Source organism: Antechinus flavipes, chromosome 1 (assembly GCF_016432865.1).
Source record: "Antechinus flavipes isolate AdamAnt ecotype Samford, QLD, Australia chromosome 1, AdamAnt_v2, whole genome shotgun sequence".
In the NCBI taxonomy this organism is placed as follows: domain Eukaryota; kingdom Metazoa; phylum Chordata; class Mammalia; order Dasyuromorphia; family Dasyuridae; genus Antechinus; species Antechinus flavipes.
Genome location: NC_067398.1, coordinates 674,432,621 through 674,460,139, shown reverse-complemented (window position 1 = coordinate 674,460,139; position 27,519 = coordinate 674,432,621). Strand labels below are relative to the sequence as shown.

Below are 27,519 nucleotides of genomic sequence, written 5' to 3'. Positions count from 1 at the left end.
CCTCCCTGCCTCCAGCTCACCCCGGGGCCGCTCCAAGCTCCTCGGGTCCCCTATCTGATTGGCTTGTTGCTCAGTAAGAAGAGAGGATCTCCTCAAATTTCTCTTCAGCAAAGACTGGGCAGTCCTAGGGAGGGGCCGTCGGTGGGCCTGTGGGAAGGCACCAGGGAAATGACTGTAACTCATTTCTCGACTTTCTTGCAAAACCCGTGCATGTTGCACGCTCACCATCCAGTCTGACAGTTAGGTTCAGCTCAGGGTGGGGGCTACCAGAGAAACAGGATGGGCTGGGGTGCAAGGCTGGGTTTCGCCATCCCTGGATCATTTAGCAGCAGAGCTTGGCAGTGGTGGGGGCTGCATGGCCCCGGATGTTTGTAGCCCTGGTATCCTTCCCTATCCCGACGGGCAGTCGGAAACTCAGTGGGTCCAACACAAACCTCTTTCACATTTCTCACGAGTGTCTCTCACAAAGACCAACATTCATCCCAACAGCTGTTTGACCTCAAGCATGTGGGGGCCAGGCCTGCAGGCGGTAGGGTGTTGAAGCTGGGGCTGTCTGCTCAGGGACAACTGAGGGGAAGGGGTTGAATGGGAGGGTGGGTGGCCAGGACAGCTTACTCAGAGAGTAGAATGCTAGCATCTTGGATTTGGAAGGGACCTCATACATTTCCTCCAAACTCCTCCAAGGAATGAATTCTCCTCACTCCTTACCGTCCCGACAGTGTTAAAATTTATATTCTCATCTCCATTTTATGGGTGAAGAAACTGAGGCATATTTCAGTAGAACGGACCACTAGTAAATAATTGAAGCCATTTTGAATTCAGTTCTTCCTGACCCCAGGTCTACTCTCTACCTTCTCTCATTTGACAAAGTTACTCAGCCTCTATTTCAGTTCCAATAGGAATACCTTAAGGAAACAAAACTTCGTGTAGAGAGATTTTCTTTCTGGAACCAGTTCTAACCACTCCCCAATGTCAATCCACACTATTCCCCACCCATGGGATGGGGATTTGCCCCTCCACATTCTACTGCCGATAACCATGGAGCCCCAATATCCCAGGCCCACCCACCCTTATCCTGTCAGGAGCTTCCATTGGTTTCAGGACGGCCCCAGCTACGATGCACCCAGAGGTCCCCTCACCCCGTTTTTCACGTTAGACATTTTCCTTAGTGGCCACAGGCTGATCAGTGCGAATGCCTTCTAAGCTAAGCACTTGGATGTTTCATTGTTACACACATAGGGTAGGACACTGAGCCCTCCATCTAGAAGGGACGGGATGCACGTGCCATGTCAAACAGTAGAGAAAGAAAGCTGGACTCAGACCCCCAGCCCACCACTTCCTAGCTCTGCGATCGTGGCAAATCGTGGGATCAGAGCAGCTAATAAGTACCATGTGACCCACATCATCACTGCCCTTCTCAATAAACTCCAATGGCTCCCTGGTGCCTAAGGGATGTCACCTCTCATGTTTGGCTTTTAAAAGGCAGTTACATGGTAAGCTCAAATGCTTCCTTGGGAACTAAGCTGTGCCTGTGGCAGGATGATTCTGGAAGTCACTTCACTTCACTTGTTTACCCAAGTTTCCTCATTTGCAAAATGAGTATAACAATAACATTTGCCTTCCAGGACTGTGTGAGAAGTAAATGAGGTAACATATAATAAAATGATTTACAAGTCTTAAAGCACTATATAAATATTACTATCTAAGCCTGTTAAAACCTCTCTCTAGTCTCCCTTCCTTCTGGGCTCCAGCACAGTCAAACTGACTCCTTTCAGTTCCTGGCACACGACTTTCCCCAGCCCCTGGGCTTCCCACGTGGCCCACTCTGTCAGGGTGCTGCCATCTTCCTAACAGTTACGTGGCAGACCGAATCCAGTGAGATTGCAGATGTGAACAAATGTCAAGTACTTCACACATGTAGAATAGGTAATATTTCCATCCTGCCCAGGAGGACAAGCTCCTTGGGAGATGTCACAAGCCCTGGACCTTCCTCTGGCCCCCAAGAGCTGGCAGAAGCCCCAGGGAGAGGGAGCAGGGTGTGGCTCAGGGAGCCAATCTGGGGATCACCACCCCCAGCCCAGCTGCACTTCCTGGCAATGAGCCCTGATGCCCTAATTATCTAGCCCTTTCATTTTCAGAGGAGAGGTTTCAGGATGTGCAGCTCAGGCCAGCTGTATCATCCCCCATTAGACAAGCAAGCAGAAGTGAGTAAGAGCCTTGCCCAAGCTCCCACAGGTAGGTCTTGGATCTTTCTTCATTCTTCTCAGCCCCACGCCAGACCCTTGCCTCCCCCCCCCCAGATACGTGCTAGGGTCCTTGACTGCAGAAGAGCCTTTATTGAAAAAGGTGTTGCAGGGGGGCCTCCTCCAGCTCTGGCTCCTGGGTCTAGCATAGCTTAGGAGGAGCTGAGGCCAAAAAGCCTCCAAGGAGAGGCCGGGGACTCCAAAAATCCTGGTCCTTTGTTTTGGGAGGTGGGGCCAACCAGCCAGTGAGGGTTTTTCTTCATTTCTGGGGGAGGTGTCCAGGGCTTCCACAAAGCCCTGAGCCCTTCTCACGCACTTGGAGTGTACTGCAGAGCCAGCCGGTCAAAGTCATTCTCCTTCAACAGAAAACAAAAGGCAGAGGAAGCCCCTCAGTCTCAAGCTTACCACAAAGGTTCTGAGAAGGAAGCGCCCCTGCCTGAAGAGGGAAGCTCCCTCCTATATGGCCTAGACAAGAGCTCATCACAGCCGGAAGTCCTCCCACCATGGAGAGCTCCTGAATTCATAAAGAGCAGAAATCTGTTTCCCGAAGATATGTTCCTGGATCTGCCCTCTGGGGACAGGCTGCACAAGTCTTAATCATTCTTCCCAGGGGAGCTCTCCATGGTAGAGAACAAGCCAGGGGATGGCGTCAGTTTGGTCACTCCCTTGGAGCTTACCCTCTCAAGGGCTCAGTTTCCTTATATACTAAAAGGACTGGGGTGGCCTGAATGGTTTTTGTGTGCCCCGTAACATTCAGGAAGCAGAATGAGTCCCACGATTGAGGTGGGATCCCCCCAGGATGCTCAGCCCACAGAGAAGGGTCTGCACAAATTGGGAAGGGCTCTGGGCCGGGCTTACCTTGCTCTGGTACTCTTTGATGAATGGATGGGACCGGTGGGCATCTTTCAGTTGTGACAAGTATCTGTTGGTGACCTAGGGGAGAAGAAAGCTCCCTCATCCTACAGGATATCTTGCCATCCCTAGTACTATGTCTTTTTTGCTCTTCCCCAAGCCCACCCCCTGGGACCCCTTCTTGAAAGAAACTGCCCTGAACCGGGCTTCCCCAGCCCTGAGACACTAGTCACCTCAAGTGCCAGGACCATGCAGCAGAGATATTTTTGGACAACTCCAGCTTTCTCCTGTGTCCTCCCACCTGAGCATGAGGAAGGCAGTGGGAAAAAAGCAAGGGGTGGGGGAAGAGGAGGAGGAGGGTCTTTACCTCAATAGGCTTCCCCAGGTGTTGGGATAAGACAATGAAGTTAATGAGGGTCTCTGGGTGGCTGCTGTCCTGGAAGCAACAAGGAGAGAAGGACCAGGATAAAGACAGAAGCCTTGTCTGTTTCCCTTCCCAATCTGCCCTCCAGATTCAGTGAGCTCGTGTTGCCTTGGACTTTGTCCTGTCCATGAGTAACATCCTCTGGCATGGCCCCTTCTCCAGCACTCCTCAGGCTCCAGGAGCCTCAAGTACCAGGAGCTACATGGCTCCAGGTGACTCAGAAGGCAGCTTCAAACCAGAGGTGGGAGGCCACATTCAACTCTTTTAGCAGAGATGGGGCAGCAGGGCTGTCACTTCCACTGACTGCTATGTCTGGTGGAGAGATGACCCTCTGAGCATGAAACCGGCCCTGCCAGGGCCCTGACTACCTGCTGCTGGGCCTGGAACCTAACCTTGTCGAGTGCCTCTTGGAGAACTCCTTCGGCATCCTCCCATTTGCCCTGGGCCATATAGCAGGCGGCTTGGCCATTGAGCAGGAGCAGGGTAGAGGAGCACTTATCTGCCATCTCTTGGAAGATGTAATAGGCATCCTGAAGCTTCTCACCACCCTACAAGAAGATACAATTGTTATAGTTTGGAGCCTCACCCTGCCACCACCCAGGACACTCTTGGGTTTCACATCTTTCTATCACCTTTCTAATCACCTAAAAATCCTGTAATAATGGGTTTTCCTTTCCCCCACCCCCACATCCTTGTGAGGCAACTCCACTAATTTTCCAAAGACACAAACAAGCTCAAGATCTGGAAAGCCTCCTAGAACACTCAATGTCAGAACCACATGGCTTTCTGGAAAACAGAATATCAGAGAAGACACAGAATAGGAACAATCAAAGTCAGGAATCCTGAGATCATCTACTCCATCTTTCTCCCCTCTTTTTCTTGCTCAGACCTGGGACTTCCCTTGGGTAGGGAATTCCCAGTAGAGAAGAAATGCCCTCCACCGATGGAAATGGACAACCAAGTGGTCTTCAGGAAGATCACTGACCCTGCTAATTTACTGCAGTCTCAAAGAATCTCAATGGGAACAGGAGGAGGCATTTTAACATAGGGAATGTATTGACTTCCCATTGCATTTACTATGCTCGGCTTACCCCTCATCCCCCATTTTATGTTTGGAAAAACTCAGGTCCAGAGAAGGGAAGGAATATGAACAAAGTCAGAGACAGAGCCAGGAACAGACTCTGGCCTCTCAGTTGTTAGTCTGTATCCCTCAGAGGCCTTAATGGCTCTGACCCACAAGTCTCTGAAAAGCCAAGAATCGAAGTACCCAGCCTGAGCGCTGGAATTCATTCAGGTAATGGAAATGGGCTAGTAAGGCAATTCTAGCTCCTTACTGAGAAAAGACAAGCCCAACACTCCTCAAGTGGAAAGTCAAGCCAGGGAAAAGGTCCAAAGCTTGAGGAAACAAATCTTTTGGGCTCCACGGCACTGGCATTTGACCTGGCCCAGGTGAATGACTATGAATGCCTTGTGTGTTCCTAAAAGAGCCTTCTAAAAACAGTCATAAGCTGTCCAACAAAAAAGCTTGTCAGAAACCTGGAAAGCCTAGCCAGAGACAGCCAGACTGCCAAGAGAGAAGGGTAGGAAGAATCGAAGGGCCTGGCTTCATCATTCTAAAAATGGATCAAAACAGAAAGAGATGGACCTAATGGACCCCCAAGAGAGGATACATGATGTGAGAGGAAGCTAGTCTGCAGTCTGCTTTTCCTTGATGGCAAGAAGGGCCAACCCTGAACCCTAAGGCAAGCCAGAGAAGCCCACAGCAAGTGGGCCCACATTATCCTCACAAGTGGCCTGGGAGAAAAGAGGAGGCGACTGATAACCACAACTCAAAACGGATGCTGAAAGTCAAATCTCCCATCTTTGACCGAGGGACACTGGCAGACAGCAGTCATAGGGCGGCGTGCTCATGAAGCACCTCTAGGATGGGACCTATGGCTTCAGGCCCTCTCATGGACACGGAGCCCCTTGCTATGGACACACTGTATGTCCAGTCAAGCATCACCACAGAAAGCAGTCCCCAAATATTCTTTAGTGGAACAAGCTCTGGAACCATTCATTTCACCATCTGCGAGTGAGCATCCATGGTCTGTACGGCCCCGTGCTTGGAGCCTGAGAGAGGGAGATGATAAAGAGACCATCTTTATACTCTGGATGAAACAAGTGGGGATATTTGGCTTGGAGAAGAAAGAGTGGGAGAGATGGGAGCTGATGGCCTCAAATATCAGAAGGTCCATCATGGGTAAGAGGCACTAACTATGCTCCCCAGACAGGAGAAGTGCCCTTAATGGAGAATATTAACAGGGAGGCAGATTTCTGCTCAGGAAGGGGAAGAAGTATTTAGCGATCTGTCCACTAATGGGTTACATTCCCTGCAATGTCGATCCAGCCCCCATCACCAAAGACATTCTACCTCTTGGGAATAGTCCAGAGGAGAATTAGAAACTGATTGGATATTTAGATAATGGCTTAGAGTCACTTTCCTGATATTGGTATTTATACCTTTTCCTGTAGCAAGAGATGCAAGGTTCCTGGAAATGAAGAGTCCACTTCCCTTCAGGAGATTACTGCACAGTGAGGGACTGAAGGGAGGAAACGTTTTTCCATTCCCAGGGCATGGCTACAACTGCAGGTCACACTCCCAGAGGTTCACTCAGTGCAGGAAACCGCTTGCTGACCCCCTGCTCTGGAAAGCGGGCCCGGCCTCCCCCCTCTGTCTCTGCAGCATCTCTCTGCAGAGTCACAGCTGACGGCTCAGAGCTCAGGGACTCACCATGGCCAGATTGACCCAGGCAGTGGCCAGCTGCGTCAGAGTGGCGTCCTCATCCTGCTCCTGCATCTTTTTTAGCTCTTTGCTGTAGCAAAGGAAAGAAAGGAAAAGTAGGGCTGAAAAAAGAAACTTTGGAAATTTGGCACAATAAAACAATGAAGGTGGAGCTCTGAGTGAACCCAGCTATACTTGAAAGCAACTTAAAATATATATTTTTTAAAGTCTGTACCCTTTAACCCCAAGATCACACTGCTAGAAACATTCCAAGGAAGTTAAAATTCCTATACAGTTCATGACAAAACAAGAGATTAGAACAGTTCACAGCAAGATGGATAATTCATTTGTACATATGCAAAATTATAAGAGAAGCAGGAAACTGAGAAAAATCTTTGCAGCAAATTTCTCTGATAAAGGTCTTATTTCTAAGCTATTTAAAGAACCAAATCGAATTTATAAGAGTAAGAATTATTCCCCATTTGATAAACAGGCAAAGGATATGAAGAGGCAGTTTTCAGAGGAAGAAAGGCAAGCTATAAATAGCCATCTTAAAAAAAAAATGATCACTAATAACTAGAGAAGTAAAAATTAAAACAAATCTGAAGTACCATCTCGCAATCATCAGTCAAGGGACATTTATAAACACTCATGTGCCAGGCACTGTGCTAAGTCCTGGATTGGAAAAAGTTGATAAAAAGGGAAGGTGAGCCGTGGGAAAAGATGCACATTAATGCACTGTTGGTAGAACTGTGATATGGTCCAGTCATTCTGGAAAGCAATTTGGAACTCTACCAAAAGAGCTATAAAACTGAGCTTATGCTCTGATCCAGTGATACCACTACTAGATCTGTACCCCAAAGAGACCAAATAAAAAGGAAAAAGCTCCATACATGTAAAAATATCAATGGAAGCAAAGAATTACAAATTGAGGAGGTGCCAATTAAGTGGGAAATGACTGAAGATATGTGTGGCATATGGTACACAAAAGAGGCAACACAAATAAAAGAGGTGACACAATTGAAAGTAGATGGGCTCTGGAGTTAGGAAGATCTGAATTCAAATCCTGCCTCAGACATACTAGTGTGTAACCTGGACAAGTCACTTCACCTCCGCCTCAGTTTTATAAAAAAAAATTTATTTCACTAAATACTTTCCAATTAAATGTAGAGTTGCAAATATTAGCTCTCTCTCATGTCCCTTATACCTCTTTCAGAAAGCAAACAATTTGATAATGATTATATGTGGGAAGTCACACAAAACATATTTCCATATTAGCTACATTGAGAAAGAAAACATAAAATAAAACAGTAAAAATAAAGTAGAAAAAAATATGCTTTGCTCTGCATTCAGAGTTCATCAGTTCTCTCTCTAGAGGTAGAAAGCATTTTTCATCATGGGGACTATGGAATTGTCTTGTATCAGTCTTTTTTTTCAATAACAGATTTTTATTTTTCATAATACATGCAAAGATAATTTTCAACAGTCATTCTTGCCAAACCTTGTGTTCTATATTTTTCTCCCTCCCTCTCTTAGGCAACAAGTAATTCAATATAGATTAAACATGTGCAATTCTTCTAAACATATTTCCACATTTATCGTGCTACATAACAAAAATCAAATCAAAAAGGAAAAAGGAGAAAAAAAAACCAAACAAACAAAAAAAAAGATGAAAATGCTATATTGTGATACACATTAAGTCCCCATAGTCCTTCCCTGAATGCAGATGGCTCTCTCAACCTGAATCACCTCATTGTTGAGAAGAGCCACATATATCATCATCGTTTAATCTTGTTGCTGTATACAGTGTTCTCTTGGTTCTACTCACTTCACTCACCATCAGTTCATGTAGGTCTCTCCAGGCTTTCCTGAAATCATTCTGATGATCGTTTCTTATAGAACAATAATTGGATTAGAGTGGGCAAGTCTTTCAGAATTGATCACCCTGATACTAGTACTGCTGTTCATGATAAATATGGAAATATATATATGTTTAACCTATATTGGATTGCTTGTTGTTTTGAGGAAAGGGCAGAGGAGAGGAGAAAGAGGAAATTTTAGAATACAAGGTTTTGCAAAGGTGAATGTTGAAAACTATCTTTGCATATATTTGGAAAAATAAAATACTATCAAAATTTTAAAAAAATTAGTGAGCTGCTATTTTGTTGTTTGTCCTTCATTTTCAGAGGACCAAAGACATCATGGAATGATGTCTTAACATGTGTGTGAACCGGATTTGAGTGAGGTGAGGCAGAGCTGCACAAAGTCATCAGCTCTACACTCTCTTCCACAGTTACCAAAGTGACAGAACAAGAATCAAGAAGACTGGTGATGGCCCTCTAGGCATTCCACGGTACCTGCTTCAAGCACCTTTATGACCATTAAAACGAACTATTCTCATCTGCCCATTTCCTAGGAAGAAGTCTTGACTGTTTGGCATAAACACTCCCTTAATTCACCAGTGGTTTGAGGCCCATCATTTTCCCTCAACCTGGTTTAGCCCCACATAGACTGTGTACAATATTCTCCTCACTTTATTCTGTATTCATTCATACGTCTTCCCAGGTTTTTCTGAAATCACCCTGTCATTTCTATTCTTTTTTTAATTAAAGCATTTTCAAAATGGATAATTTTTCAACATTGACCCTTGTAAAACCTTATGCTCCAAATTTTCTCCTCTTTTCTCCTACCTCCTGCCCTAGATGGCAAGTAATCCAATATATGTTAAGCAGGTTAAAATACATGTTAAATCCAATATATGTGTACAAATTTATACAATAATCTTGTCCTACCAGAAAAATCAAATCAAAAAGGGAAAAAATGAGAAAGAAAACAAAATGCAAGCTAACAACAGCAAAAAGAGTGAAAATGTTCTGTTTTGATCCACACTCAGTTCCCACAGTATTCTCTCTGGGTATAGATGGCTCTCTTCATCACTGACTTTCAGTTCTTATAGCACAATAATATTATACCACAAGCATACATCATAACTTATTTAGCCATTCCTCACTGATGGGTTTTCCTCCACTTCCAACTCTCTGCCACCACAAAAAAAGGATTATTATAAACATTTTTGTATAAACATGTTCTTTTCCTTTTTCTTTGATGTTTTTGGAATATAGGCCCAGTAGTGATATTGCTAGATCAAAGGGTATGCAGTTTTATAGTTCTTTGAGCTTCCTTCCAAATTGTTCTGCTGAATAACTGGATCAGTTCACAACTCTACCAACAGTGAACTAGATTTTTCCAAATCCCTTCCATTTTCCTTTTGTGTCATGTTAAGCCAATCTGACAGGTATGAGGTAGTTTCCCAGTTTTGTTTTAATTTGCATTTCCGTAATCAGTAGTGATTTGGAGTATTTTTCATGTGATTGGTGATAGTTTCGATACCTTCTTCTGAAAACTCGCTGTCCATAACTTTTTTTTTCCCCTTTCAGGCAATTGGAGTTAAGTGACTTGCCCATGATCACACACAGCTAGAAAGTATTAGGTGTCTGAGGCCAGATTTGAACTCAAGTCCTCCTGACTTCAGGGCTGGTGCTCTATCCATGGCATCACCTCGCTGCCCCTGTCCATATCCTTTGATTACTTTTCAACTGGAGAAAATCTATCTCAGCTTTCTTAGCTGTAAAATCAAGATAATAACAGTACTGACTTCTCAGAGTTGTTGTGAAGTTAAATAATATTTGTAAGCTATGTAAGTGCTTTTTATTATTATGACTCTGATGGAATAATATTGTGCTGTAAGAAATGAAGATGATAATTTCAGAAAAACCCGGACAGATGTATATGAACTGATAATAAGTGACATGAGCAGAACTAGGAAAATAATTTCTATAATAACAACAGTACTGTAAAGACAAAACAACTTCACAGTTCCAAAGGACTTATAACGAAACACTGTCCACCTCTAGATAGAGAGAGCTGATGAATTCAGTGCAGATCAAGGCATTTTTTTTCAATGTGGCCAAAGCAGTTATTTGCTTTGCTTGACTATATATGCTTGTAATCCTCCCCTCCCCCCCTCCTCCCCATACACACCTTGTTTTCTTATTGGGAGAGGCAAAGGAAAGAGAAAATACAGACCTCAAAATAAAACTCAATTTTTAAAAAAGGGTTCCATATATAGCAAAATATTTATGACAGCTTTTTTTGCAGTAGCAAAGAACTGAAAATGAGGTGGGTATTTATTGATTAGGGAATGGATAAGCAAGTTGTGCTTTCTAAATGTGATGGAATATTACTGCAGGATGATATAAGAAACTATGAGTATGATGACTACAGTGAAGCACAGAAAGATGTATATGAAGAAGGAAAGTGAAGTAAACAGAACCAGAGAATGTAGATGGAGAAATAAAACAATGAAAATTAGATTGTAATGATTGAGCTTGACTCCTAAGAGATATGAGAAAATAATTCTTCTCCTTGTTCACAGAAGTGAGAGATCATAGGTTTGAAATTCTGAATACGTTAATATATCAGTTAATTTTACTGAAATTTTTCCTTTTAAAAAATTAAAAAGATATGTTTTCATGAACAAAAATATATTTTGTCTTCATTCTTTCCCCTCTATCCCAAATGAAAGGAAAAACCACTGTAATAAATATTCATAGTCAAAGAAAACAAATTTATGAATTGGCTGTATACCAAAAACTGCCTCTTTGTGCCCAATGAGTGAATACTGAAGTGGATAGCAGCTTCATGGGAGTATGGTCCTCTGTGATCATGAATGATTACTGTGTTGATCAGAGTTAAGTCTTTCAAGTTGTTTATTTTTAGAGAGTTGTTCCAAGAACACAATGTACATAGCAACTACAACAATTTAAAAGAAAAAAAAGAGTGAAACTAGACACCGTGTAATTAAAATGACCGTTGTTGGCTCTGAAAAAATGGCCCATCCTCTCCTTTTTGGAGTGGGGAAGGAAAACAATCGTGTGGAACATGGCATATACTGTCAGATTGGTTAATGTGTTTGTTAAGTTTACTGAGCTGCTTTTCTATCTTTGTTTTCAATTCTTTATAAAAAGGATGGAGCTTGGAGCCCTGGGATGGGAGTTAGAAGAATGTATTTTGAAAATGAAGATGGAAGTAAAAATAAAAGCTATCTGCATCACTAACCTCATCATCTTTCTTCCCTTCCTCTTCCTAACTTCCCCATCACCCTTCCAGTTACTCAATCATCCTTAGGTGATTCCTCACTATTTCCCACCATCCCCAACCCCACCAATCAGCAGTCAAATCCTATTGATTCTGCCTTTGCCACATTCTTGCATAGGACCCATTCTCTCCTCTACCATCACGCCAGTGCTTCTACACTAGCTGCTGGTTAGCTTCTCTCAGCTGTCAAAGTGATCTTCCTAAAGTGCAGGTCTGACCATATTACCTCTTATTCAATCAACTGCAGAGGAGCTTTGTTCCCTACAGAATCTGCTTGCCTTTTAAAACCTCCATCACCTTTGCAGTCTTCTTAAACTCCACTGCTCTCTCGACACATCCTGTAATCCAGAGACCCTCCCTCCTTGCTCTTCCTCAAACAAGGCCTTTAAAGGCCAAGAAATACCTCTCAGTCTTCCTCAGCCTCAGTGCTTCCCTCTGTTTCTTCCCAATGTCTCTCTCTGCCTCTCTCTCATTTGTTCATGGTTGCTGGCATGTCACCTGCCCCTTATCCTGTCCTTGAATACAGGAAGGGACCATGTTTTTGCCTTTCTTTGCATCCCTAGAACTTAGTTCAGTGGTGGACACAGTAGGCACTTAATAAATGCTTGTTGACTTGACTTGGTTTGCCAGGACTGGTTCTCCCTGACATGATGTGTTAGGGTTTGTACAAGGGGTTCCTCAGTTTTTGGGAGGCAGGTAGCACAATGCCACCAACCCACATTTTACCAAGGAGAAGCCTGGTCAGAAGAAAGGGGGGGGACATCTCTCACAGTGGGATCTCCTTGTGTGAAATTCCAATGAAAAGGTTCTCAGTTGTTGCCCACACATCCTCAGTGAACTCCCCAAAGGCTTCCTGAAGCAGGACCTTGGAGGAAACCCAGGAAACCAGCCAGCAGACCTGGAGGTCCAGGGGCTGGGAAGTACACGGAGGCTCTACTCATGAAGTTAACATTTGCCTAGTCCTATGCGGGATCCCTTTAGGAGCTCACTATGTAACTGCCCTGGGAAGAGAAAAGGTCAAAGACATAATGAAGGAAGGATTTGAGATAAACTCCAAGGTAGTGGACCAGAGATGTGTGCAAGTACCTGGGTGACAGTCCCTCACCTCTACAACAATGGGACTTGACTTGAGGATCTCTAGTGTTTTCTTGCTCTGATTTTGGAACCTATACCCTGATTTGTCCACCTCCAGGGTGCTCTAGCTCAGAAAGGAAGAGCAGAGATCAGAGGACACAGAGATAAGAGTCAAATCCTATATTTAAATCCATCAAAGAAAACTGTGCAAGCCTAGATATTTTGTGGGGACAAGGCTTGAGGCTCTTACTGATTTACAGTAATTTTACAGCCAACAGGAGCCAAGAGCATAAGTCTAATGTCCAGAAGGAGGAAGGAGTCAGTACGCTGGCTGGGTACGCTAACCTGGTCAGACTCCAGAGAAGTACAGTGCTCAGATCGGGGAGCTCCACATCAGGAGGGTCACGGTGCGGCAGAGTATGCCCAAAGGAAGGCAGTAGAAAAGAACTCCAAAGCAAGTTATGCAAGGATTAGCTGAAGGAACTGGGAAGGTTTAGCTTGAAGAACAGATTTGGGGAATACACATTATCTCTCTTCAAGCATCTTGAAGTCTGTCCCCTGGAAGATGAATTAGATTTGTTCTGCTGGTCCATAGAAGCAAGAACTAGGAACAACTGGGCAGAAGATAAAGGAAAATCCCTTTATCTTCAGAATGAAGGATAAAGCTACTAACAATTAAAGCTGTCCAGAAAAGCTTCCTTTTGGTGGGCAGAGGGAGGAGGCAGAGCGCTCACTGGAGATATACAAGTGGAGGCCGAATGATCCCTCCATTGGAGAGGTCTCTGGCACGTGATCTTACCGAGCTAGGTCCAATCTGTCCAACTTCAGGAGTATCTGCACAATCATGGCCATGCTGTTTGGAGAGATGGACAAAAAAGGAGGTCAGCTCCCACCTCTATAACCACATTGGCCACACAGAGGCCAGGACACTCTAACTGTTTCCCACCTTTTCCAGCGGCAGTTCTCTAAGCCCTAGTAGCAATGCTGGTGAAAGGAAAGACACTGAGAATATCAGCCACCATGAAATGCTAGACCTCCTTAGCACCTTAGCCTCTTCTCAGGGAGCCAGAGCCAGGAGATCTCCACTCAGCACAACCATATCTCAGGACACAGGCTCTGGGAAAACTTCATTCCCAAAGGTCATAGGGATTGGGGACTGGGGGTAGGAGGGGGGGGGGGGGGAGGGGGGGAGGAGAGAAAGGAGAAGGGGAGGGCAAGGAGGGAGAGGGAAATCATCATAGCATCAAGGAGAATTTCAGAAAAATTAGCATCTGAATGGAGAAGACAAAGGAGCAAGGAAGCGTCGCCTAGCTACCCCAAGCTCAGTGGTAGGAAAACAAGAAGGGAGGGCACAGAAAAGAAAGGAAATTCAGAGATAGGAAGACAAAAGCCATATAGGGTGAAGTCATTAGGAAAGTTTGAAATTTGAAAAGTGGGAGCAGATAGATTATGAGCCGGCAAAAGACAGCGCAGCTGAGTAGGTGATGGTGGGTGAGAAACTTTACCCCTGGAATGGAAGTGCAAACTTGATGGGCATCCCAGGAATATTAACTAATTGCAAGCCAGGGGCCCAAGGGGTGCTGCCCCAGCTGAGTTAGGCGGGATGATTGTTATCAGGCTAGAGCCATGATGAATGTCTGCAGCTGTGCCATGTCCATGGAGCCTACAGTCCTGGCCTTGGATAGAAAGCTTCTCTCTACACCCACAGCTGACCCTTCCCTCTTAGCCCTCATGAGTCACTTGGTTCTTTTTCCTTTTTTTAAATAGCATTGATCACAATAATTGACATTTCTGTCCCTCTGTGGTCTATGAGGCATATGTTCGTTCCTCAGAGCCATGGCGGCTAGGTCAATATCTTAACTTAGAAAGGAGGGGAGGAGCTCAGTTACTTGCCCAGGGTCATACAGCAACCTTGGTCTTCTGACCCCTAGTCCTGAACCCCCCAGTGGACCCACCATCAAGGTCCTCCATAAGCATGTCATTTGTCAGAACCTCTGTGGACATGCACACTTGCTCATTAGGTGACCTCTGTGAGTCTCAGTTTCCTCATGTGTATAATGGGAATGATCCTCTTCACATTCCCTACCCTGGGTTTGTTAGGAAGCACTGGAGAGAGAGAAGCTTGAACTATCAGGACTGTTTCTAGGTTCTCCTGCTTCTATTCCACTCAAGTTTGTTGGCTTTACTGAAGTCAGGAAGTCTGTAATTTCCTCTCACTTCAGATGGGCTATGGACATGGGGTCCCCACACTGCACCCTGTGATCACTCAAATGATTACAAGTTTTGCAGAAAAGATGTTACTGAAGAAGGAGGGGAAGGGCTACGTCTCAAGGCAAAGCCTTTGCAGAAGCCATCGCCTCTAGACTGGGAGTGGCAGGAAAAGTATAAAGGGCAAACCTGTCCTGAAGCCTCTGTGGTAGGGGGAGGCCTGCTTTCAGGACATCTGTTCATACTGCCCATCCAGGAGCTAGGAGAGTAGTTCAGTGGTCAACCCTGGGAAGCCCTGCAGACACCATCTTATTAGGGGCTTCTCTTTCCCTTAGACAAGCAGACTTCTAGTAATAGGCCTTGAACCAACAATTGCCATTCTTGTTCAAAGCCCTTCGGTGAATGCCTTTCTAGGAGGCTTAATGCTTAGTTTGCTATTCAGAGTCATCCACAATCCAGACTGCCCCTTCAGGATGGATCTAATTTCACCCTGCTTCCCTCCAACGACTCTCTGGGCCAGCCAAAATGGACATCAGCCTCTCCTTTGTGCTGTCCCCATTCCATCACTGATGCCTGAAGTCCCCAAGCTTTCATCTCTAAAATATGATTTCTCAAGGACAAAGCCCATGCCATCTAAATTCAACACAACAAATAAGTCTGTTATTGTTGTTGCTGTTCAGTCCGGTCTGACTCTTGGTGACCCTGTTTGGGGTTTTCTTGGCAAAGATACTGAAGTACTTTGCTATTTCTTCTTCCAGCTCATTTTACTGATGAGGAAACTGAGACAAAGGGGGCCTTTGTCCAGGTAGCTTGTCCAGGATCACACAGCTAGTAGGTGTCTGAGGCCGGATTTAAACTCAGGAAGATGGGTCCTCCTGACTTTAGGCCTGGTGCTCTGTCCACTTCCCCACCAAGGTGCCCCTAACAAATATTTACTGAGTTTCTAAATATACTAAATGCTGAGCTGAGCAACTCTTCATGGAGCTCAGGATGAGATGCAAACATGAGGAATTACAACAAAAGATATCAAAGTCTGTCAGGGAAGCACCAAGTCAGGTCCTTAATAACAAACATATGTCATTATCAACTGGGGAGGATGGGACAGCTCAGGGTCATACAGCAACCTTGGTCTTCTGATCCCTAGTCCTGAGCCCCCTAGTGGACCCACCATCAAGCATGTCATTTGTCAGAACCTCTATGGACATGCACTTGCTCATTACGTGGCCTCTGTGGGTCTCAGTTTCCTCATGTGTATAATGGGAATGATACTCTTCACATTCCCTACCCTGGGTTTGTTAGGAAGCACTGGAGAGAGAGAAGCTTGAACTATCAGGACTGTTTCTAGGTCCTCCTGCTTCTATTCCACTCAAGTTTGTTGGCTTTACTGAAGCCAGAGGCTACGGGTAGTAGCCTCTGAGCAGGACCTCAAAGTATGAGCAGGCATTCAACAGAGAAGGGGCCAGCAGGGGCAAAAGCCAGGAGCTGGGATGTCAGGGCACAATCCCTCCCTGCCCTGGGCTGGATGGAGCATAGAGAGCACAGGGTACATAATTCAGAGTGAAAGAAATGGGCTAAGGTTGAAGTGGGCTACTGAGTCAGGCCTCTATGCCAGGCAAAAGCACTCCCAACATGATCTAGCCTGGCTGTGGGACCCTGGGCAAGCCTTAACCTCAGCACCCACACTCTAAGATGAGAAGGCACAGAGGAGGTGCCAACCTGAGCCAGGAGAGGGCATCTCCATCCCCTGGAAGTCCCAATGCCAGGGAAAGCACAGGTCCACGTCCTCTCCCCATCTTTTCAAGGTTCACAAAGACCTCTCTTTCACAGTCTGAGGGTGATGGGGCAGGTATCATTAGCAAGGTCAAAGCTCAAAGCAGAGCGACAAGGAGGAGAGGGGCTTCAGGAAGAGGGGTAAATGGCAAGGGTCTGAAAAGAGCTGGGGGCTGGGCAGGGAGACCAGAAGCAGCCATACATGCTTTTTCTCTGTAAGTTTCACTAAAGGGCAGGGGAGACATGAGATGGCTCAGAGTTTCATTAATACAGACAGACTAGGGAAAGATGGGGAGCGGTGGGCTCCAGGCAGGAGAATCTCCTCCTCTGGGAAGGGGATCTGCTGGCTGCTGAGCCAGGGGAAGAGCCTGGGAGAGCTCCTGCCTGATAAGCTCAAACTTCTCAGGGAGGAAGGCCTCCTCTTTGAAGGGGGGACCTAGGGACAGAGGAACAGGTTTAGAACAGCTGCAGTGGGGAAGGGGCGGGCTGGAACAGCTGAGCAGCAGACAGGGCCAGCTGCTTTAGGAACCCCCGATGTGCAGTGGGCAAAATCAGCCAGGGGTCAGCCCTTCCCAGCGCCAACACTGGGCAGCCTGGGAACAGAAGGAGAGAGCAACCCGATAGTTAGCAGGCGGAGGGTGGCTAAGTAATCACTGAAACAGCACCAAGGGGAGCCAAAGTGAGCGGGAGGGCCTAAGAGGGGAGAGGGTTGAGGGCTCAGGGCTACACTAAGCCCCCAAGGAGGAGGTAAGGGTTCAGGGGCAACTTGGGGTGGTGGTGGTGGAAGCATCTCTCCTGTGCATTTACCACATTCTAACTGGTATTTTTGGCTACATCACCTCCTGAAGAACAAGGCCATCAGGGAATCAGAGATTCAGCTCTACAAGAGACCTCAGGGCCTTGAATGTATCTAAAAATGGGGAGGATGAAGCCAGCAGTGAAGGCACAGCCTGAAGTCACTGCATAGGTACTATGCGGAAGAACCAGAATCAGAATCCAGACTTTCTGACTTCAAATCCAGCCCCCTTTCCATTATACCCCGTCATTTCATTTTTACACTGTCCATATAAGGCATTTACATAGTAGACACTTCCCTAAAACATGGGTCCAATGCTGTCACTCCCCTACTCAAACACTCCCATGGCTCCCCATTGCCCCCAGAACCAGTAAGAATTCCTGTTCGATGTTCAAAGCCCCGCATGGACTGTCATTCCCAGCCTTCCAGTCTTCTCACACGCCACTCCACCCACCCTGTGACCCAGCGACACAGACCTCCCGCTGTCCCCCCATGACATTCCGTGTCCTAACTAGCACTTTCTCCCTTGCCTGCGATGCTCTCCCTGTCCCCCCTGGCTCCCAGCTTCTTTCAAGATTCAGGTAAACGCCCCCTTCTAGCACTTCCTCATCCTGAGGCCCTTCCTGACCTGTCCTGTCCATGCCTCCGGAGGGTGAGGTGACTGTTTTTGCCTTTGAGTCCCTGGGACTTGGCACAGTGCCTGGCATGTAGTAGGTGCTCAGTAAACAAGCTGATCTGACTCGGTGTCTATTGAACCTGGAGGACAGCTCTGAGCTGCTGCATGTGCGGCTTGTTAAAGGACAAGCTGTCCTGGACTGGGCCTGAGAGAAGAGAGAGAAATGGTGCTGCAGACAGACAGCACCGCAGAGCCAAGGACAAAGCTGCTTTCAGCCGCATGAGGGAATAAAGGTGCTTTCAGAACTCTGGGCCATGTCCTTGAAGCCGAGTCCCTCACCATGGAGGGAGGAGCGTCTACCCAGAATACAAATGCTGAGTACGGCTTCCAAACACACAGGCTTTGGAAGGGCCTGCATATTCCCAAACAAGTCTCATTCATCTGTTTCTATGACAACAGTCCAAAGAAGCTCTCTGCATCCTAAAGAATGCATCTTTGCCCTGGCCTCCTCCTGGTGCTTGCTGAACAGTGCTGGGTGGGGAAAAGGATGAATACAATGGTACTCACCACTCCAAGCTCTCCCCTTGGTGCAATGTGCGCAGAGCAGCATCGGGGTTCTTGTCATGGAAGTAGATGGAAGCAGCCATTAACAAGAAGGTCGTGTTGGTCACATCGACATTCTTTGCCATCTTTCGGTCCAAGTCTGCCACAATCGCATCTCTGCAAGATATAGATGAGCTTGCACTCCCTTCCCCCCATTCCCTGGATCTCTTGGGCCCTATTAATCCTGGGGGAAAATATTCTCAGACTTATAAAGCTACAAAATGGCCAAGATGAAGGGATTTCAGAATGTTGGGAGGAGAGTGGGGCTATCCCAGATAAGATGCTGAGAGCATTTAAGAGTGCTTTCTTCAATCAATATGGTGCTTTGGGAAAGAATAATACCTGCTCCTCCTCTTCCTCCTCAGAGAAGCAGAAATCAAGGTCCCTGTACTCCCTTTCCCCTGCTCCCACCTGCTGGGACAGGCTCAACTGGGATACTGCTGATGCAGAAGCTGAGATAAGATGCTGGAATGAAGAAACTAATGACATCAGCCTATCAGAGTCCAAAACCAGTAGGAGATTCCCCTCTTTGAGTGCCATTTTCTCTATTTGAATATGAGATGTTGGACTAGATTGGTTCCCCGCCCTCCTCCCCAGCTCTGCCATCCTGGGTTCTAAGGGCCCTCGCAATCCTGACATTCTGTGTCTCTCCTAGCTCTGTCACGATATATACTATACTCTAGCAACTCTTCTAGCTCCAAGTTCCTCCACAAGCTCCCCCCCAATATGATTATGATCTCTAAAAATAATAATTTCTATTTCTAAAACTGATATCAAGCATCTTTTAGACTGGAAGCTGTAAGGGAGCGTACACTTTCCCAGTATATTCTCCTTTATGAAATTTAAACTCCAAGGTAAAAGATTTAAATTCCAAGTATTAGCAAAGATCCATTTATAGTCTCAAGAGGCCTAGAGAGGAAGAAGCCTTTAATTAAACAAAGAAGTCTGAGGGGTACAGAGTCCATGAAAGCATCCTTCCTGTAGGCTCCATGGTCTGCTTCTAGAGCAAACTTGGGGCCAAGAAACAGGCCAGATTAGATGATACTCTTAAAAAAAATTTTTTTTTAGAGACGTCTATTTTTTTTTAAAGCTTTTTATTTTCAAAACACATGCATGGATTTTCCAACATTGACCCGTGCATAGCCAATCCTCTAAAATTTGTGTCCAGGGGGCAACTGGATGATGCAGTGGATAGAGCACTGGCTCTGGAGTCAAGAGGACCTGAATTCAAATCCAACCACAGACACTTATTAGCTTTGTGACCCTGGGCAAGTCACCTAACCCCAATTTCCTTTCAAAATAAAACAAAACAAAAAACCTAAAATTTATATTCAATGTCACCGAATTCTGAAAATCTCACACTTCAATGACATCTAGAAGCCACAAATTACAGCCCAGAAACATCATAGAGACCTCGCCTTACTGGAGGCTGATAAATGCTGACCCTGGAAGCCCTGAGAGACCCTGCTCCCATTCCATGAGAAAAATCACTGATATCTCTCTGGTGCCTTGATTCTCACCAGAGGCCACTGAGCTAGGTGGGCAAATGTCATCACCATTTTACAGATGAAGAAAGTAAGGTACTGCCATTTTAAGCACCTGTCAATTGGTACTAGAACCTTCCCGCTCACCTCTGGCTTTCACTGGAAAGATACTCTGCAAACATTCGGACGGCCTGGAGCTCTGGAGAGGAGTTGGTTTTGATCTCATCCAGTACCACGCCATACTTTCTCTGTAGAGAACACAGAGAAATTCCATTATATCGTTCCCTTCATCCATAAAAAGGCAGTTGGTAAGGGTCACAGGAGCCAGCCAGGATTCCTATTTCCTTCTTCAGTCTCAGGGCTATGGATGGTTCACTCCAAGGAAGCAGCTTCACTACCAGCAGCCACAAGGAGGCCTCTGTCAATATCCTGAGGCACTGGTCTATAACAGAGAAGCCCTTGGATTTGGAGGGTCCTAGGGTCACAGTCCCAGGCTCAGATCCAGTAGTTATTAGCTCTGTGGCAACAAAGTGGGAGTGAATAGAGCACTGGACTAGAAGTCAGGAAGATCTGCATTCTAGCCTCAATTACTAGCTATGTTATCCTGGCAAGTTACTTTACCTCTGTGTCCCTCTGTTTCCTTATCTACAAAATGTACCTCCTACCAGAGTGGTTGTGATGATAAATTGAGATGATATTTGCAAAGCACTTAGCAAAGTGTTTGGCACATAGTAAGTGATAGGTAGTGGTGGTAGTGGTAATGGCAGGAGGAGGAGAGAGAGAAAAAATATAGAAGTTATAAATTAATTTTATCCCTATCTTGTTTTTATAAAATCTTATGTTCTCAAAATAATTTCTCTATTCTTGTCCTCCCTTATAACAAGTAATAAAAAGGAAAAAAGACAAAACAGTTCAGTAAAATTAAGCAACATACTAACCTAGCCCTACATTCTAAGTTGTCTCTCTTACCCTCCAGACCCTTAAGGAAGAATTTAAAAGGCTAGTAATACACTGCAAAGTAATGCTTTGGGGGGAAACTAGATCAGACTTATTATTCTTCTCTGTGAGTAATGTCCACTGTGGGAACTTCTCCACCAACATAGATTAACAATTTGTAACTTCAGAATCCCAGGAATTTCTCTGGGGTACAGAAAGGTTAAGGGCATTCCCCATGGTCACAGAGTAAATCTGTTGCTGAGGAAGGACCAGAACTCAAAGCTTCCTGACCTCAACATTGCCATGCTATCTGCTTGGTCTTGAAGCTGCCTCTTAAGGGTAATATGAAAACTTTAAAAGAAACCTGAAGACAGGTCTGAGGTGAAACAGAGTAAAAATACTCAGAACAAAGGGGCCAGCGCACACACCAATCACATTAATACAAAGGCAAACAATGCAAAGATTTCAGAATTCAGATCTGTGACTCCATTTTGATTCTAGAGAACTGATGATAAAACATATCACGTGGCCAATGCGTAGGTTTGTTTTAACTGTAATCTTTTGCTGTAAACATAATTCTACTGGTAGCAGGGAGGAAGTTATTAGAAAATAAAACTAATTTGAAAAGTAATAATAAAAACTTTTTTAAAACAAAGCACTGACCTTCTCTCTGAAGCTCTTTTAAGACAGAAGGCCTGCCCTGTCTGCAATCTTTAGAAAGCACACCAAAATGAGAGATTTACAGTTCTGGGCCTTCACTTTCTCTTCCTTCAAATGAAACACTTGGAAGAAAATGAGCTTCTCCTCTTTGAGCTTTGCCAGTTCCCATTCCTTCCAATTGTAAATTTCAATTTTTATGTTCCAAGGTCCCATCTGGCTCTTTCTATCATTATTATTATTATTATCATCATCATCAAGATTTGTCACAGAAACAAAGCAAATGTAACAAAGGGACAACCTAACCCTATTATATAGGCATGGGAACTCTGATTGAAGGACGTTTGAGTTATAAAGTTGAAAACATTATTACCTGTGCAAGATAAGCTCTGTACAAGAAGACATCTCTTTCAATTTCTTTTTCTGGACTAGAAAGCTAGAGAGAACAAAAAATGTTAGGATGAACACGTATGGAAACAAATCAATCAATAGCACCTACTATACCAGACACAGTGATAAGTGCTGTTCTAGGAAAACCTACACAAAAGAAAAACAATCTCTCCCCTCAAAGAACTTATTATCCTATTGGGGGACTGAAGGATATCCAATGCCTAAGTTTTGTAGCTCATTCTTGACAAAAGTGTAAGCCCATAGCTTCCTGAGCAGAACAGAGAAGGCTACATTCAGGCCCTATTAGCATCAACAATGTCTAAATAGTATAAACAGCTAAGCAGTTATAACAGAGTCTTAATTTTCAGTGTAGATGAGGCCCACACTGGGGTAAGCCAACTTGGAATTTTGGAGAAATTTAATTCAAAAACAAGTGCCTCCGGTCTGCAATGCCTTCTTCTAGGTAGTGGGGATACAGAAATTATAGGCTTTGTATACAAAAAGCTATCCATCTAATTGGGGAGCAAAGACTTACTCATAAATAATTATAATATAGTTGGGCTCCAATTACAAAGGAAAGACACAAATAGGGGGCTCTGAGAAATCTGGAGTGGGACAGATCACATCTAGCTGAGAATAGGAGGAGGGTTCTAGGGGATGGAACCTATTTGAGATGGATAGAATGTATTGTGGATCAAGGAAACTAGGGAGACACATTAGAATGATAAGTTAAATCCATATGACCTAGAATACCAGGACAAGGAATCTAGATTTTATTGAGCTGGCAGTGAGGAACTATGAACTTTTTAATTAGTGGGATGGTAAGAACTGTGTATTAGGAAGAGTATCTGGCAAGAAGACAAGCACAGACGGAAGAAAAGAGAGACCAGAGATAGGAAGACCATTTAGAAAGTAGACGGGAAAGTAAAAAAAAGTCTGAATGAGGGGGATGGCAATGAATGGAGAATGAGTCTGTCTGGATCCCACAAGGGTAGAATCAACAGGATTTGACATCTAATTGGATTTTAAGATACAGAAGCTGGGGGGATTCTTTAGGGCGATTGAAAATCTTGAATGCAATGTCTCATGACCAGATTGCCTTGCTCCTGGAACAGAACAAAGTGTTAAGGTTATGGCAAGCACTTCTGCCATACAGGGTGAATCAGGGTTTGGAGCTTAATGAAATGCTGGTTCAATTCATGAAATAAGTTCTGCTACTGACTTTCTTAAGAGTCTTCCTGTGTAAAATGAAAGGTCAGGATCAAGGCTTTCTAATGGGGCAAGGAAACCAACCATCAGTCATTAACAGTATCTATGCAAAGATGTCATCCAAGCCCCAAACAACTGACTGAGCAATGCATTTCTGAGATATGACCTTCTGTTTTTTAAAGCTGAAGAAAGGTAAATACCAAAGGCAAAAGAGACCAAATTCTGAAGAGGGAAATAGGGGGGGTAAGGGGCACAGCTTTTAGGATTAAATACTAACATGTCAGCTTGATATTTTGAGCATTTCCCCAGCTGGCCCTAAACTTCCTTTCAGCCTAATTGAACAGACTCCCCTTCAAGTTTCTAATACTATGTTCCAGCCAGACCTCAGTATTGGTCTAGTACTAGGGATCCAACATCCCACCTCTTGCCTTCTGGCCTCTGCCTCTTAGCTTCTTTAAATGTTCAACTCATGGGATAGCTAGATAGCACAGTGGATAGAGTACCAACCTTGAAGTCAGGAGGATCTGAGTTCAAATCTGACCTCTGACACTTAACACATCCTAGCTGTGTGACCCTGGGCAAGTCACTTAACCCCAACTGCCTCAGCAAAAAAAAAAAAAAAAAAGTTCAACTCATGTCCCAGCTCCTTGACTCACCTCTTAATTTGTACAGTCTGATATGCAGGTACCCTTTTAGGAAGCAGATTTCAAAAACTTCAGAAGAGATGGATAGGATCTCAGAAGAAAGTTGCTTTTGAATAATATTCTCAGGTAATTAATTACCCAAGTCAAACAAATCCATTGAAGAGGAAAAATAGCTTTTGTCTGAAGAGACCAATGTGGATTCACAGGGAAGTCATCAATCAACTTATAGTGTAAAAATAAATGAAGAAAAAAATGGAAGCAAAGCCAAATAATGAGAATATAGATGAAGATAAGTTTAAGTAGATTTTAGTACAGCTTTTGACAAAATTTCTCCTTCCACTTTTGTGGAAAAGCTACATATTAGAAAATAACACAATTAAATGGATTTAGAAATGATTGGTTTCACTGATGGGTGGGCATTGATTCTGCATCAGCATGGCAGGAAGACCTGTGAGGATCTGTGCTTGGTCCCAAGCTGTTTGACATCTTTATCAATGGTGTGAATAAAGCAATAGGTGGCAGGCTTATCCAGTGTGCAAATGACATTCAGCTTAGAGGAAGATGGCATTCTGGATGACAAACAGAATTTAAAAAGATTTTAATAGGCTATAGCACAAGACCGAATATACTAAGAGAAGGTTCACAGAAACGAATGGAAAGACTGCACGTGGGTACAAAAGTTCAGCTTCATGAGCACAAGATGGAGAGGGATGGAGAAATAGTAGCTGGTCTGGAAAAGACCTGGGGAAGTAAGTAGATTGCAAGCTCCATAGAAGTCAGCAACGTGCTGGGGCAGTACAATACAAGCTGCCTTAAGAGAGGGATGACTTTCAGGAATAGGGAGAAGGTGTTTCCACCTTAACCTGATCTCATCAGACTTCATCTGGAATACTGCATCCAGTTACAAAGCAACTAGAAAGGTGTCATGTCCATGTCAAGGATCTAAGGATGTCATATGGACATCTTAACTAAGTTTCCACAGAGAAGCCTTCAGAGAGAAGGATGCTGTGAGACTGCAGAAGAGAAGATTCAGATCTTCATATGTGTGAAAGGCCGTCATGTGAAGGCAGGACTAGCATTGTTCTACTTGGCTTCAGAAGGCAGAACCAAGAGCAAAGCAAGGGGAGAGGGAGAGGATTCTGAAGAGGCAAAATTTGTGACTGAGGTCAGAAAAATATCGCAATGATGAGAGCTCTGTGAAAGCAGAAGGAATTAACCACCTCTCGGTCATGTTATTGAGGAGATTCTTTTCATTTACAGTTTGGACCATCTGGCCAATGAATCCCCTTCTCACTCTCAAATTCTATGACTTCTACAGGATTCCCTATAGAAAAGGTAATCTTTCTCAAAGTATATAAATTCACTTTTTGTTTTTCTTTCTTGTGTTTTTTTTTCCATTTTGTTATGATTTCTTTTACAATATGACAAATAAAAAAAAATTATACAAGTATAACCAATATTGGATTGTTTGCTGTCTTGCAGAGGGGGGAGAGAAGGAGAAAAACATTTGGAACTCAAAATCTTACAAATATGAATGTTGAAAATCACTTTTACATGTAACTGGAAAAATAAAATGCTATTAAGTAAAAATAAAGAAAAGGTGATCCTACTTTGCTACTGAATATGGGTCTCCTTAAATTATCATGCAATTATTTCTCTGCTTCTAAGTCTCCTTTATGTAGATTGTAAGGATTTCTGTTGTTTTTGTACTCCCAGCACACTTAGCTACCACAAGAGTTTAACAAATGATTGCTGTATGGAACTGGATCCCCCCAGCAAAGGTGGTAGGCTAGTATGCGGAATCTTATATCCAAGATTGCCATATATCTTTGGTCTTAGTTTTATCAAACTCCAGTAATTACCAAGCCAGCATAATGGAAAGAATAACAAGAAGATGTGGATCTGAACAGAGGTGGCTCTGTCATTTATCAGCTGTATGACCATGGATGAGGCCTCGACTTTCTCCATCAATTAAGAAATTATATGCAAAGCACTGACATAGGAACAAAAAGTTAAAAATGAAACAGTGGTTGGACTCCAGGAACTTACTCCCAATTACGAGGTAGCTTTTGCTACCTACTTAACAGGGTTCTTGTGAGAATCGGATCAAAATATGTGGAAGCATGCCGGCCTTTCTTTAATCAGATGTAATTCGTAACTTTTGCTAGACTTTGGGTTCCTCTGAAACAATTTCTGCCTCCTGCCTTTGGATAATTTGTTAAATGACAAATCTGTAGAAAATCCTAAATTGAACGCAGGACTGGAGACCTGATACATACATGAATTTACCTTGTGATGATATCTTCCTGGATTTTTTGGAGCGCACCCAGCTCAGATTTTCTCAAACACTAGTCAAGGTAAGTTTTTTTTTTTTTTTTTTAAATCACTTAATGGATTTTTAAAATGATGAATTATGTCCTCTCACCCTAGGCTTCTCTCAACTGAGATTAAAGAGCTGTCCAAGGTAGACAATTTAGCTATTTAGAAATCCTATATAATCTGGGTAGGGAAATATATAGTTGCTTTTCCACTTCTCCTATATCTTTTTCTCACCTTCCCTCTCAGCAGGAGAAACTGTTGAGGGGAGATAGGATTTTAAGGTCTCTTTCAGCAAGGCAGCTCTTACCTAAGTTCTTGTCCCTACTAGAAAATTCCTATTCTGCTTTCTGAACATACTGCCATTCCAGCTACTGATTGGGTTAGCTCACTCAGGTCCTCCAACGGTCCCAGATGGCATTAAGTAAGCTTGACTATCTAGAGTTAACCAGGTTCTCTAGAGAAGGATGCAGAAAGATCATTCACTCCCAAAGGTGAAATGGACTGCCTTAGCAGGTAGGGAGGTCCCAATCTCTGGAGACCTCTCCTATGCAGGCCAGAGGTTCACTTGTAAAATAGGATTTGAGGGAGGGGATTCCGGCCCATTCAGATTCAAGGGTGGCCTGGACAATTTCTAGAGGTCTCTTGCAGGCCAGAGACCCCGTCTTCCCAATCTAGGGCTTTTCTTGGCCCGTGTCAAGATTTGAAAGTTTAAACGTGTTGCCCCCAAGACAAGACGCAGGGGAAAGAAGACTAGATTTGGAGTCGGGGGGTCCTAGCTTTGTATCCCCGTTTGTTATTTACTACCTGCTGACCTCGAGCAAAGAGATTTCTTCTAGCTGTAAAATGGGGGCGGGGCTGGGTGCCGGTCGGTCCAATCCTTGCTGCTCCCCCCAGGGTTCAGCAAAAGAAACATTCGGTAAATGGGGCGCGAGGATTTGGACGAGATCCCTTCTAAAGCTCCGAAGTCCCTGCCCCGTCTCAGTACTGGCTGCGACCCACGAATGTGCTCTGCACTGAGGAAGGAGGCGCGGACAAACCCGCGGGCCTCGGGCCCCGGGCCCCGCACCCCCAGCCCTGCCCGCCATCTCAGCCCTCTGCGGCCGTACCTTGACGCGCTGCGCCTCGTTGATGCACTGTTGGTAGCTGCCGATGTAGAAGGCGTTCTTCACGTCAAACAGCTCGTCCACCTCCCCGGGGCCGCCGGGGGCCGGGCCAGGACCGGGAGCCGGAGGTGCCATCTTGTTACCGACACGTCTACAGAGACGAGGAGGAAATGACGGAAGTCGGCGCCCGTGAGGCCCTCTGGGAATCGTAGTTCTTGCTTTGGAGAGAATTGAAAGGAGGGGTTAGAGGAGAAGGAAGGCTGTAGGGAG

The 27,519-nt window shown here is 44.7% G+C and overlaps 1 protein-coding gene across 1 annotated transcript; it reads right to left on the bottom strand.

Moving 5' to 3' along the window:
• Positions 1 to 2,316: 2,316 nt before the first annotated feature.
• COPE (COPI coat complex subunit epsilon) lies at positions 2,317 to 27,406 on the bottom strand. Its single transcript, XM_051972309.1, has 10 exons — positions 27,253 to 27,406; positions 21,958 to 22,020; positions 20,139 to 20,239; positions 18,472 to 18,624; positions 13,314 to 13,367; positions 6,293 to 6,374; positions 3,912 to 4,067; positions 3,463 to 3,531; positions 3,102 to 3,176; positions 2,317 to 2,599 (listed from the first exon to the last, which is right to left on the bottom strand). Exons 1-10 carry the CDS (start codon positions 27,382 to 27,384, stop codon positions 2,552 to 2,554), a joined length of 933 nt encoding a protein of 310 aa, XP_051828269.1. The 5' UTR covers positions 27,385 to 27,406; the 3' UTR covers positions 2,317 to 2,551.
• Between the last annotated feature and the right edge of the window lie 113 nt (positions 27,407 to 27,519).

Excerpts from the sequence above, each read along its gene's own strand:
- COPE (XM_051972309.1), bottom strand. The coding sequence starts at position 27,384 with ATGGCACCTCCGGCTCCCGGTCCTGGCCCGGCCCCCGGCGGCCCCGGG. Across the intron at positions 6,375-13,313 it reads GACAGATTGGACCTAGCTCG|CAAAGAGCTAAAAAAGATGC; the intron begins GTAAGATCACGT and ends CCTTTGCTACAG. Across the intron at positions 3,532-3,911 it reads TCCAAGAGGCACTCGACAAG|GACAGCAGCCACCCAGAGAC; the intron begins GTTAGGTTCCAG and ends TGTTGCTTCCAG.